Raw genomic sequence first — 14303 nt, 5'->3', positions numbered from 1 at the left:
TCTCTCTCCTTCCCCTTTCACCTTCGCCTTCTCTCTCTCCTTCATCACGGTAATGGACTGTTTCTACGAGAAGACATGGAGTTATACCTCGCAGTACAAGATCGGCTACTGCCAGCACTGACCGGACAAGATCAACTAACTGCGACGATCTCCCGAAAACCCTGAAAGTCACTCCTCCAACCCCGTCTATAGAGTTAAGAATTCTTGAATATGTTCTTCAGGGATAACTATATGTCCATTCCTCTGATCTACAACCTGGTCTTGGCAATTTTGTGGCGTCACCCTGAGAGGTCGTTCATTGTCGTGCAACGGTAAGTGTTTATGCAGTTTCATTCAATCATTTTTTACTTGATAGATCGTGGGTTGATATTTTGTTAATTGAGTTTCTCTTCTTCTTAATAATGCTTGTGAAGAAATGGTGGGATGTGTGCAACGACGTGTACAATGATTTGGTGGAAAAACCACACCAAATATCACCGGCAGTCACCACTTCTAAATTCTGATGAAAGAAAGAAATCATCCTTGGTTTTGATTTTTACACCCAATTCAACAATTTAATTATAAACCCATGCCACTTAATACCATTGCCAAGTTCCTAGCTTTGAACCCAGTAGCTTTTTTCGTAGCATGGCCTCCACAACTATAGCGAATCTCCGGCGACGGCTATGTCTCAAACCCTGTTTACTGTTTTCTGGCCATAATGTCTTCCGTCTATAATGCCTTCTTAGCTGAAACTGCATTCGGCGTACGTTTGGGACATGCATTTTCCTTCATCAACTCTTTGGTAGCAGCATACCACCTGCTTCAACTCGTCCTGTTCTTAGACGAAGACAGGTGGAAAGACTATGGGCAAAGATAGGTAATGATTTGTCGGCCCAGCTATGGTGAATTCTCCGGAGAGGGCCACTTCGAAAAAAAAATTCGGGAACTAGCCAATAGGTGGAGCCTACCAATCGGGTCATTGAAAGTGGGGCTCTGTTTACCGGTTTCAAATTGGATTAAGAGGAGAGCTCCGCCACTGCAACTCCCCTGTTCGCCTGATGGTGAACTGAAAAAGAAGCTCAGTGAACTCACTGGATGACGACTTTTGAAGTAGTTCTAGTAATAGAAAAACGGGGCTGTCGATCAGAAACTCAGTGAGATGTGGTTCTGCCATCGTCAGAGAGAAGATGAGAGGAAGTCGAGTTTTTAGCAAAAGAGTCGCCGCTACAACAGCGAATATAGTTCCATAAGATGGTAGAAAATTCTTTAAATTTCTGCGGAAGTCGAACTCTGGAATGTTCTCGGGAGGGTAGAAGCACTCGAATTTTCCCGTTCCGTCTCATCCTTCTTTTCCCTATAAATATCGATTAAACCGCCGTCGTTTCCTCGGCGAATTGAATAGTCGATCATATAAGCACTCTATCAGTCAAAGCAATACTCATCTCATTTCAGAGCACGTAAAAATGTCGATCATCCCAAGCATCTTCGGTGGCCGACGAAGCAACATCTTCGACCCCTTTTCTATGGACGTCTGGGATCCATTCCACGATTTTCCTTTCTCCACTTCTTCTGCTCTGTTCCGTCCTGAGCCTTCAGGTGAAACGTCGGCTTTTGCAGATACCCGCGTCGATTGGAAGGAGACCCCGGAATCCCATGTCTTCAAAGCCGACCTTTCCGGAGTCAAGAAAGAAGAAGTGAAGGTCGAAGTGGAGGAGGGGAGAATCCTGCAGATTAGCAGTGAAAGGAACCAAGAGAAGGAAGAGAAAAATGACAAGTGGCATCGCAACGAGTGCAGCAGCGGTAAGTTCCTCCGCCGGTTTAGGCTGCCAGAGGACGCAAAGGTCGATCAGGTGAAGGCCTCCATGGAGAACGGTGAAGGCCTACAGCTTGGGTTGTATTTCATTTTGTCCAGAAACTCAGAAAGAGAAGCGAAATCTTAATAAGTATATAATTTGCAGTTTCAGACTTGCATTTATGTATATAGTTCTATCCTTCCCTATACTCAAGTGAGAACCAGAATTTTGATGCTTGATTTCACTGCTCATTTACAAAGGATAACATCATTAGTTCTGCATTTCTGCAGATAAAGCGATTTCTGTTCTGATTTTGAGCAAAATACGGCAGTTGGAAAATGGCGTTGAGGATAACATCATTAAGAATGCTCCATGGGACCGAGATTCAATAAGAATGTCTTACTTGGCAAACTGCAGACAATGAATACATTCAACAAAGAAGGGGTGTTCTGTTAATTGTACCGTACATAATAACAAAGTGAAAATTCCCATTTAGTTGGGTCTAGTGTTATTTTGCTTCTTGGAACTAGTGCAAATACAAATATGTAGAATGTAAAACCTTGAATGTTTGAATTGTTTATAAAAAAAAATAATAAGACACTTAAAGGGCATTTATGTATTTTTCAAATGTCATTTAACGGCTAGGTATTAGGTTGACATGTTTTGAAAGCTTGCATACTTATTGTATTTTAAAGGTTCCAGACCAAAATAACATAGACCCAAAGTACATTTACTAATTGGGAATTTTCCCTTTATAATATCATGTTTTTCTGAGGGATCACATCTGCACCCTACAACGTTTCACAACACATCCCGGCCATGTATTGGAAACATCTCCTGATAAAGTATCAGAAATGATGAATTGATTATGTCATCATAGGAGATGTTCCCAATACACAGCAGGAATGTGCTATGGGACGTTATGGGATGCAGATCTGAACTCTCTTTTGGATATTAGAGTCAAACTCAACATCATTTATGTTCTTAGAAATTCTATTGAATTAAATGGTTAATATAATTTTTTGGGTCAATCACTTGAATATACCTTTGGTAGAGCTAATATACTCAAGTACAAGCAAATGATTCTATTTTACCCTTAATCCATTCTTTGACCAAAACTATTGACTTAGATTGCTGATCAAGCAGTCTAACCATTGACCCGTTTGACTCCACCAGTAGTTTTGGATGTTTTAATTTAATTATTTCGATATTTTTATTATTTTAATTTGAAACAAAACATCTATTCAAACCATATGATCAAACCGCTGACCCAAAAACCTGTGACCAAAGCGGTTCCAGTTTCATGTTAATTTTTAAAACATTGCTCAAAGTATACCTTGTAGTTTGCAAAACCACTTAAATATATCTTGTAAAATGGCATCACATGACACAAATAGGTCATCTTTTAACATTTAAGGTACATGCCCATTAGTCTTTTTATATCCCAATTTTACTTCTCTTCTTCTTTTCTTCTTGTTCTTTTTATTATTTGTAGAGGCAGAACGGAACCAGTTCGACCTGGCTCCAAACCTAGCATCAACCGATCTATATATCAATGGTGTGTTTTGGTCAGTCATGAGTGTAGTCGCCATAAATGTTTTAAAAATCGGAATGGACTGGGAACCAATTTGGAGATCGGTTCCTAGGTCAAACAGTCTGATCATCTAGTTCGAACAGATAACCCGTTTTGATTTAAAAAATTAAAATCAAAAAATTGTCAAAAACTGTTGTTCGGGTCAACGGTTCAACCACATGGGTCTGTGGGTCATCGATCAAATCAGCGGCTTTTGGCCCAGGAGTGGTTTTAGAGTGAAACGGAGCAGATTGCCTAACCGGTTCTCTGGTCAACCTGCTCAACCGTCCAATCTGGTTCAGTTTTCAAAATCATGGTCGCCATTGCCATTTGAAACAACCATTAGACTTAGTTTGGAAGGAGTACAAATACAAATATATAGAGTGTAAAACCTTGCATTTTGTATTATTTTGTATGCATTTATATTATATATATTTGTATTTACACTCTTTTCAAACTGAACTTTAATGAATTTTGTTTTCCTCAATAAATGTTCCAATCTAGTATGATAAGAAAATTTATATTTTAGGAAAAAACCTTTCGTGTGGATAGGGTTGTAGACTTGTAGTGGTAGAGCTCCAAGAAAGGAAAGAAGCAAAAATGAAAAGAAGAAGAAGAAAAAAGAGGGAAAGAGATAAAAAGGGGAAAGGCATGCTTTGAGAATTTAATGAACAATCAAGGACATCAATGTATTCAATGACAAGTGTATTGTAATATAGCATTTGAGTGTATTCAATGACAAGTGTATTGTAATATAGCATTTGAGTGTATTCAATGATAAATATGTGACACATGGCAATATATGTAATGCAATGTGGTATTCACACTTACTATAATCTTGTTTTATCCAAATGTCACACTTTACTTTTACTTTAAAAAGAATGTTTTGACTTTGCCAAAAGCATTTTACAGCAAAAAGTAGATAGATAATTGATTTCTCCATTCGTATTTTCAAAAATATGAAAGTAGAAGCCTATCTTCTTTTTTTATCTTTTTTCTTGATAAAGTAGAAGTCTATATAAACATAACCTAAGCTGATTAAATTAACCTTGGGTCATTTACTAAAATATTTCTTATAATTTTATGGATTTCTTAAAACACCCCCTATAATTTTTAACTAATTCACTTAAGCGACCTATTAAATAGAAGTGGGAAGTGATGTTTTTGACCGTCAATTTGGTTCTATATTCAAAGGAGGATAGGTTGTTATAAAGAAATGTCATTGTTCTATCAAACCAAGGTTCATAATATCGATATAGGGTGATACGCTCTACTGGCGTATCGGCCTGTATTGATATTACTTTTTTTTTGTTTTTTTTTTCAAATCTGGTCCGAAGGGTTTGATTTAAGGCTGTTCTTCCCCCTGAACCACTTGTCGACCCGAAACACTTCCTATAGAGGCATATCAGAAAGGTCCCGATACGATATCGACCAATACAGCCGATATGTGACGAAATTTTGTACCTTGTGTCAAACATGTTTCTTTCTAAAAGTTTATATGATGTGATAAGGGTACTTTTGGAATAAACAACCATGGCCCCATGTTCACTTGATTTAGGTGGTCATATAGTCATTTTCAAACAATAATATGAAAGGTTCTAAATCTATTGCAAACTATAGAGGGTATTTTTTTAGTAAAATGCAAGCTATAGGATAGGTTTTAGTAAATGCATGAAACTATAAGAGTGTTTTAATAAATGAACTAATAACCTTTTACTAGAAATAGCAATTTGACCCATCTCCAGGGGACTCTATCCTGCCCCACTCCTATTGAGACAGTTTTATTTAACCATTGATTAGGGTTCAAGGTGGGTTTTGGGGAACCCCAAACTCTGGGGACTGGGGACAGGGTAAGGATAGTATTTGTCCACCCTGCCCCGGTCCCAACCCTAACTATTATATCATATTATATTACATTACATAATATAATATAGTTCTATGTGGGTTTAAAATGTAAAAGCAAAAATAAAATTGCAAGTAAGAATAATCAAACATAGCAAGGAAATTTCGGGGATCCTGAGGATGGGAATGGTGTTGGGATGGAACTGGGGCGTACAAAACTGGACCCTGTCCATTGCCATTCGTACCTTTTACATTTTACACTTGTGGTGGGGACGTTGGGTATTGTTCTCAATCACCAAAACGGAAGAACCTACGCTTAGAACAAAAGCCTCTCACCACCCAAGAAGCAGATTAGAAAATAAGTCTTTTTCCCCTCGTGAAAAGTCAGGAAGAAGATAAGGGAAAACATGCCTATAAAGGTAGTTTTTAGGTATTTTAAAAAAAATTAAAATCACATACTTACTGGTAAAGGGTAGATTTGGCCCTCCAGTAAAATTGTGACACGTGGCACCTCGTGACAACTAAGAAAACACCCAGCCAACAAACTTACGAAGTTGGTAACCCACCCGGGCACCAGTTTGGCCGGCCTGGCGCGACCTGCGCGTGGCCTGACGCGCGCATGTGTGACCTGCACGCGGCCCGCGCGAACTACATGCGGCCTGCGCGACCCAGCCGACCTGGACCAGCCTAGCGCATGATCCGGCCAAGCCGCCCATAGGGCGCCCACCGACAAACCTGGCCTAGACACTGACCCGCTGATTGACACAGGCGTCAACCTGACGACTTGGCCCAAACACCGACCCGCCGACTGACACAGGCACCCCCCTGACAACCCGGCCCAAGCGCTGATCTGGCCGCCTGACACAAGCGCCAGCCTAACGACCTCAAGGAGTTCACCACCGTACCCCGGTTCTGACAGGATGCGCGAGTCTTACCGTTTTGAGGCATTTCACCCACCTAACCCGCGAGGACTCCGGTATATAAAGACCTCACCCCCCAAAGGGGAGGAGGATGAAAAAATGGAAGTAACCCTTGCTCTCTAAGTCTCTCATATTATCTTCAAAGCTCTCTACAATAAGAGTGCTAACTTAAGCATCGGAGAGCCCCCGCCGGGAAAATACCCCCGGGACCTCTGATTCAGTTCTTGCAAGTCCCTCAGCTCCCGCTGCCTACAAAGAGGAGGAAAAGATGGAGTTCTCGTAGGTCCCTCAGCTCCCGCCACCTACAAAGAGGAGGAAAAGATGGAGTTCTCGTAGGTCCCCAGCTCCCACTGCCTACAAAGGAAAGAAGACCACCTCATGCTGAGGGCAGTCGAATTGCACCGTACCAGGGAGATCCACCATTCTCTAAGTCATCGGCCGCCTAGTAGGTAGTTCGCCACCGAGCAGCTCGCCACCAGGCAGTTCGCCACCAAGTAGTTCGCCACCAAGCAGTTCACCACCAGGCAGTTTGCCACCGAGCAGCTCGCCACCAGGCAGTTCACCACCGAGCAGTTCGCCACCAGGCAGTTTGCCACCAGGGAGCTCGGCGCCAGGCAATTCTCCACCAGGCAGTTCACCCCCAGGCAGTTCTCCACCAACCAGTTCGCCAGTAGGCAGTTCACCACCAAGTAGCTCATCACTAAGACACGCCACCACCGGGTCAAATAACGAGGTACTTAGCCAAAAAATTTTACATCACAAAACATTGGTACATGGCCGAAAACGGTTAATCAATTGGCGCCGTCTGTGGGAACATGCTACAAAAAGCTAAGTTCTCATCCTACAAAAGCTAAGTTTTCATCTTGCCAAAGCTAAGTCCTCACTTTTTAGAAATTGAAGCTATCACTTTATAGTTTACATTTTTTATGAACTCAAAGACTATGCAAGGAGCTAACGGACTAAGTAGCTCTACCAACCTTACTTTCAATTCAGATAATGCCACATCAGTCCTCTCCGCAAGGTCCCCCCTACAAAGATGAGCTCTTCGTGGCTTCCGTGGGAGTTGGCGGCCAACTGACTACATAGGTGCCCTTACCGGTCGAGCCTTCCAAGGCTCCCGTGTGCACTGGCAACCTAAAGTTAGTAGTGCTGCCCCCGAAGGTCGAGCCCCCAGTAGCTTCTTGTAGGAGTAGGTGACCGGCATTACGAAGCTGATGCAGGCCAAGCCTACGGGCCACATTACTACTTAAGACTCGGTCGCCTCTCCGGCACGGGCAAAGTCGGAAAAGAGTAGACCACTAGTCACTCCAAAGCCTACGGGCCACATTACTACCTAGGACCTGGTCGCCTCTCCGGCACGGGCAAAGTTAGAAAAGAGTAGACCACTAGTCACTCCAAAGCCTACGGGCCACATTACTATTTAAGACCCGGTCGCCTCTCCGGCACGGGCAAAGTTAGAAAAGAGTAGACCACTGGTCACTCCCAAAGCCTACGGGCCACATTACTACTTAAGACCCGGTCGCCTCTCCGGCACGGGCAAAGTTAGAAAAGAGTAGACCACTGGTCACTCCCAAAGCCTACGGGCCACATTACTACTAAAGACCCGGTCGCTTATCCGACACGAGCAAAAGTCAAAGAAGAGTAGACTACGAGTAGCTCCCAAATTGGATAAGCACTTACTAGCTCATCGACTTACGGGCCGAAAGAAATCTACTCCCTTCGCTGAGTTATTATCAGCTCAGGAGTGGGGGGCTCTGATTCAATTCTCGCAAGTCCCTCAGCTCCCGCTGCCTACAAAGAGGAGGAAAAGATGGAGTTCTCGCAGGTCCCTCAGCTCCCACCACCTACAAAGAAGAGGAAAAGATGGAGTTCTCGTAGGTCCCTCAGCTCCCACTGCCTACAAAGGAAAGAAGACCACCTCACGCTGAGGGCAGTCGGATTGCGCCGTACCAGGGAGATCCACCATTCTCTAAGTCATCGGCCGCCTAGTAGGCAGTTCGCCACCGAGCAGCTCGCCACCAGGCAGTTCGCCACCGAGCAGCTCGCCACCAGGCAGTTCACCACCGAGCAGTTCGCCACTAGGCAGTTCACCACCGAGCAGTTCACCACCGGGCAGTTCGCCACCAGGGAGCTCACCGCCAGGCAGTTCGCCACCAGGCAGTTTGCCCCCAGGTGGTTCTCCACCAAGCAATTCGACAGTAGGCAGTTCACCACCAGGGAGCTCGCTGCCAGGCAGTTCACCACCAGACAGTTTGCCACCAGGCAGTTCGCCCCCAGGCGGTTCTCCACCAAGCAGTTCGCCAGTAGGTAGTTCACCACCAAGTAGCTCATCACTAAGGCACGCCACCACCGGGTCAAATAACGGGGTACTTAACCAAAATATTTTATATCACAAAACATTGGTACGTGGCCAAAAACAGTTACATCACCTACCAATGACTATTCAGCCTACCTCAGAATTCTTAGCCCCACTGTACAAGTGGGATGAATCCTGACTCTGAATTGATGCCAAATCCACGGGCAGGGTACGATTTATAGGGGGGCTACTAATAGACTATGAGAAGCTGTGATTTTAAAATTCTACAGTGGGTTGCAATGTACTTCTCCATTTTTTTATAGTTTACCTTTTTGTTATTTGGTAAAAGTTTTATGTGATCTTGAAAAAAATGAAAAGGCCGGTTGATAACATTAGTTTAGGCCCTTTAGATCTCTATTTGGTAATGTTTCGTAAGAGAGAGAGGGTTGTGGAAAAATTCTTGAAAATTTTTCTAAAACATTTAAAGGATTTTTTAACGGCCTTGGTTTTCGTAGTTTTCTTTTTCTTTTCTTTTCTTTTCTTTCTTTCTTTTTTTTTTTTTTTTGTTTTTTTTTTTTAGTTAGAAGAAACAAAGACAAACCTTATGCTCAAATTGCATGCCTGTTAAATGAATGTTGAGAAAGCCACTTATCATTGGAAACTTAATCATGGAATACGGATCATGAAAGCCACTTATCATTGAATCATAACAATTTAGATCGTCTTTGAGTTTATATCCGGATAGTAAACCAGGCAGGAATCTAGATTCATCGTTCATGTAGATATAAAAACGCAGGGAGTATGCCCTCCATTATCAGAAATGGGATGTTCTCTAATCACCTATATTCATACTTAAATTCAATTCCTTAAAATTGGGATGTGCTTATGTGGATTAGATTGATTTAAATTGATAAATAAATATTAATGAAAGGTTTTCATCATTAATTCACCTAAAGGGAAACTATAACAAGTGGGTTCAATTCCAGAACCCAACTGAGAAAAATGATTAAAGAAATATAATACCATGTACAATTAGTTGAAAGTTTAAACTACCAAACAAAAAGAGGAAAAAAAAAAAAAAAAAAACAGAGCATACAGCACCAATAAGCCTACAACCGCCTTCTCTGAAATAAATACTGAAGTAATACTCGCTTCTCCTAAAGCTCATACATATTATAAGTGAAGATGTTTCTGTCATGGTTTCCCCAGTGACCATTCTTTTCGTGTATAAATGCATTGACACTTTATGTGTTCGAAGTAATACTCGCTTCTCCTAAAAGATGTATAAATGCATGCAGTTATTACCACCAAAGGGTCACCATCCTAGATTTGGAGGGGCAGAAACTTGTAAGAATTCAATCCCCATCAATAGGGAACCTCACTTTCCTTCGGGTGATCAACCTTGAAAGCAACAATTTTCAATTCTTCATGGTGAAATTCTATAACAAATTGACTATTTGTTCAGGCAGCAACCTCTCAATCTGAATAAAAAATCTCTACAAGGGAAAATACCAACCAATCTGACACACTGGATCTTAAACTTATTAATTTAATAGAGAATGATCTTTGTAATAAAAATAACTCTATAGCTCATCTCTATGCCAGAGCTTGAATCATTGGGTCTTGCTGCCAGCAATCTCATGGGAAACATCCCACCCTGACTGGGCAACACTTCCCCGCTTGACTTCTAGTTGGAAACATTCCAGATGATCTTGGCCGACTTAGCTTAAAATTCCTCCATATATCTTAAAACAAGCTTTAGGTACCGCATTCCCCTCTCCCTTTGCAAGCCTTAAAGGCTTTATGGTGTTAGGAATAGTACCAGTATAAAAGTTGTATTCAAATCCCTGTATTTTGTTCCACCAAGAAGATTGTGACCAAGATTTAGTCTAAAGAGGCCCTTTAGATTTTCCCACTTTTCAAGCTGGATTACAACTTCTTTAGGCAACATCACTTTGTTAAGTCGAATTTTTTAGGAGGAAATAGCTTGTGGGGAGACATACCTGCAACTTGGAAACTGTCAAGAAACTTCAATTATTGCAACTTTCCAGAGTTAACCTTAATGATACCATTTCCATAAAACTTATGAACCTCACCTTTCCTATTCTCTCTTTGCTTTAAGAGGCATTCAAGAACAGATATTTCCGGAAATAATTTGACTTGAGAGACCACGATATCTAGAGGAATTTCCGTTTCTAGAGACTTTTAATCCTTTTTCTTTTCAATAATTTGGAGGGTGGAGTACCAAAAGAAGAGGTATTTAGAAATAAAAATGCAATTTCATTACTTGGAAAAAGTAAGCTCTGTAGAGGCATTGCAAAACTACAGCTACCTACATGTGGAAATGAAGCACACAAGGTACTAAGTGCAACACCAATCAAAATTATAAACCCAATTGTGAATGGGGTTTCATGTCTGGCAGCTCATTTGTATCTTTGCTACTCTTTATTGGAAAAGAAAGTCAAGAAGAAACTCTCTTCCACATCTTCTGAGGATAAACTATTAAAAGCTCCCCATCAGGAACTATTCAAATCAGCTAATGAGTTTTCTTCAGTTAATTTGATTGGTAAGGGAAGAAATGGTTCAGTATACAAACAAGTTGTTGCCACAAGTCCTCAACCTTCAGCAGCAACTAACTTCCAGAAGTTCCATTGTAGAAATTCAAACTGTTGCTCAAGTTTGGATCACAAATGTAAATGATTTTAGAGCTCTATCTTTTCTGAATTCATGCCCAACTGGAATCTAGAGGAGTGGTCGCTTCCCAAAGTAGAGAAACATCAGATAAGGAAATTGAACCTTACCAAAATACCAAACAGAAGCCTCTGCATTGGACTATATACGTCACCATTGCCATGAAAAAGTTATACATTGTGATCTAAAAGCCAATGAATGTTCTTCTAGATGATGAAATGAATGTCCACATTGGTGATTTTGGGCTATCAAGGTTCATTTTTGAGATCTCCATTGATATTTCCTCTCAAAATCAATCTAGCTCCTTCCAGCTAAAAGGAATAGTTGGCCACGCTACTCCAGGTAATACCTCACTCATTTTTCTATCATTTTTACTTCTATTTTTTAATTGTTGCAAGTTGCCTAGTTTGTTGATTTGAGTTGGTAGACTCAAATCATTGGTCAAAATAACCAGTGAACACAAAATATTTAAAGTTTCTAGTCTACAAGTAAATATAAATACATAGGAACCAACCATCATAAGTAATATTAGCAAGAGCAACATACCAATGGTAACCTTTAGCAATATTGCTGGGTATGTTTACTTGGGAAAAATTTGTTCTTTGAGTTTCTATTAAAACAAGCTTTATATAGAACCATAAATCCCATCCCATGAAGTCAATTAACTAAGGACTAACACTTCTCTAGCTCTCTACAAAATTTGTTGTAGTCTTCTCTGCGCAAAAGTAGAATTTTCCTTTATCACCTGCACAAACTCCCATATATAAAGGAAATGCAGAAATGGGCTTTAAAATACGAGGACAAGTCTTTTCTTTCCCCACTTGCTTCTGCACTTGCCATTCATTGGTTATCCTCTTGGAGGTGCCATCACTTATAAACATAAAAAATCTTGCCATCATAAAATAAAAAACTTTACTTTTCCCAATCAGTTTATCCTCAGTTTAGCTCACAATTTCAACAAGTTTTACCAGTATACAATCGTAATAGTAACAGACAAAATATGTCATTTGTAACTTGCAGAGTAGGGTGTTGGTAGTGAAGTATCTACAGAGGGGAACATGTACAGCTATGGAATCCTTTTGGAGATGTTTATGGGAAAGAGACCTACAGATGACATGTTCAAAGATGGCCTAACCCTTGATAAATTTGCTGCAATTGCCTTTCCAGAAAATGTAATGGAGGTTTTGGATCCAGAAGTCCAGAACTACTTCAGAAGATGTCAAATGTGCGGATAATGGCAAAACATGCAGTAGCATGAAACTAAGATGATGGACCATCTGGTTCTCTCAAGAGAACAAATGGTGAACTGGGCATTCAAGATGCCATCAAAGATATGCATGCAATTGTGGACTCCTTTCATGTCAATAATTTGTATGATGGCTTGTAGTTCTCTCAATGGAAAAATTGCCATACGAGGGAAGACACTAATTTCATTCAACAAAAAAAAAGGCTTCTTTTATGATCAACATTCAGATCAAAAGTACCTTTTAATACCTTTTAATAATGGAGTAAAACAGTTACAGAACATCTCATGCCTGATGATATCCATAAAAAAACAATAATATCTTCACTCATCCTACTTGGTAATGTTGTTCATTCATTCATCCTACTAAAATATTTTCTTAAAAAACAATTAAAATTATAAAATCATTATTTTTTTGTGTGAGAACTAAAAATTTAGGACCCTAACATGGACTTATTTGGGCTTGCCTCGAGTGGCGTGGCACAAAGACGACTCATAGAATTAGGAATGTAATATCTTTTACATCATATTAACTACTTGAAGTAATGCAATTGAAGAAAAAAAGAGATTGTGGGCTTTACATGCTTGAAAATGTTTTATATGTTTGATTTTATTTTTAAATTTTCATTTGAATATGCTTTACATGTTATGTTTATGTATTTTAATTTTAGATAATAGGTTTTTTACAACCATTAATTTTAAAAATTAAGTTTATATTTCTTATTAATATTTTTTATTTATTTGCATTTTTTATTTTTTTTTGTTTTTTTTTTGAATTTTCTGACCTTTTTTATTTTTTAGCAATTTTTGTATTTTTGCGCCTTGCTTCAAAAAGGTGCACACCTCGCCTTGCACTTCTCGCCTCGGGCGCAAATTGGCCCTTGCGCCTTGCACTTCTAAAACATTGGCAAGGCATAGTATAAGCCTTAAAATAATTATGGAGGCCACTGTATTAGGATAGGTGTTTTCTTTTGTTTTATTTGTTTTTCAATTTTTCTTTGTGTTGGGCGGAGCATGGCCACCATCAGGTTTTGATTAGAAAAGATGCAAGTGCATTTGTGTAGAAAAAGGTTTATTTAAAAAGGATTGGAAGAAAAAAGTTAAAAGAATAGCTTGAGAAATTCAGGCTTTTTTTTTAAATGATAACTATATTATAAGGAGACAAAATGTCCATGAAAGGAAGTACAAGAGAAAAAAAAGCCCCCATCCCACCGGACTTGGCTAAGCCATCAGCCATTGTGTTCATCTTCCTTGTGGTTCATCTAAGGTGTGCAGTAGAGCTGCAATGCTGGCTTCTGTCAAAAACCAAGCCAACCTCCAAGGACTGCTCTCTTGCTTTCCCATATAGTGTTTGCTGAGTCAAATTCAGGCAAAATCTACGTGTAGGACACCAAGTCCAGGGAATTAGAGAAACAAAGTCTGATACAGGCGAAAGACAAGGAGGCTTAACTACAAAATCGGGGCGAAGCCTTAGCATCAGAAATATAGAATTTCTGAAAATCCAGGTCCACTAAAAGCCAAACAACGAAGACAGAGAGAATTCTTGTATTCTCCACAAAAGAAAGGTTGGAACTAGAATATTGCCGGACTTAATGGAAGGATCCAACATCTTTACAGATACTAAAGAAGATTAAAAAGATCACTCCCTCAACAACGTTGAATTGAAAAAAAAAAAAAAAAGACAAACCCATCCATACAGACCCGCAAAAGCACTGATACCGAAATTTGCCATCAAACTTGGGCCGAATTCCCCTCTCGATCAAATAAGATAAATATAAATCGCGAACATACGAAACCTAAAATGCCAAAAAAGAGTTTGAAAGAAGAAGACAGTGCCAAATTGGTAAAGAAATATAGTATACTGAAATTAACGAATAACAAAATTTCAAAACCCTAATTACCATTGCAGACTACTCTACACTATAACTGAAACAAATCACCCAACCAGGAAAAAAATGATGAA

The 14303-nt window shown here is 40.0% G+C and overlaps 1 protein-coding gene across 1 annotated transcript; it reads left to right on the top strand.

Annotated features, from left to right (window-relative positions):
* The first annotated feature begins 33 nt into the window (after nucleotides 1-33).
* Nucleotides 34-2328, top strand: LOC148868944 (17.8 kDa class I heat shock protein-like). Its single transcript, XM_088973992.1, has 2 exons — nucleotides 34-311; nucleotides 414-2328. The coding sequence occupies exon 2, from the start codon at nucleotides 1446-1448 to the stop codon at nucleotides 1920-1922; it is 477 nt and encodes a 158-aa protein (XP_088830118.1). The 5' UTR covers nucleotides 34-311; nucleotides 414-1445; the 3' UTR covers nucleotides 1923-2328.
* The last annotated feature ends 11975 nt before the right edge of the window (nucleotides 2329-14303 follow it).

The sequence above is a fragment of the Nelumbo lutea genome, chromosome 2, assembly GCF_056320005.1.
Source record: "Nelumbo lutea isolate HS-2025 chromosome 2, American lotus-T2T, whole genome shotgun sequence".
Taxonomy (NCBI): domain Eukaryota; kingdom Viridiplantae; phylum Streptophyta; class Magnoliopsida; order Proteales; family Nelumbonaceae; genus Nelumbo; species Nelumbo lutea.
The sequence above is the reverse complement of the archived record's forward strand: the minus strand, read 5'-3'. Positions and strand labels throughout refer to the sequence as shown.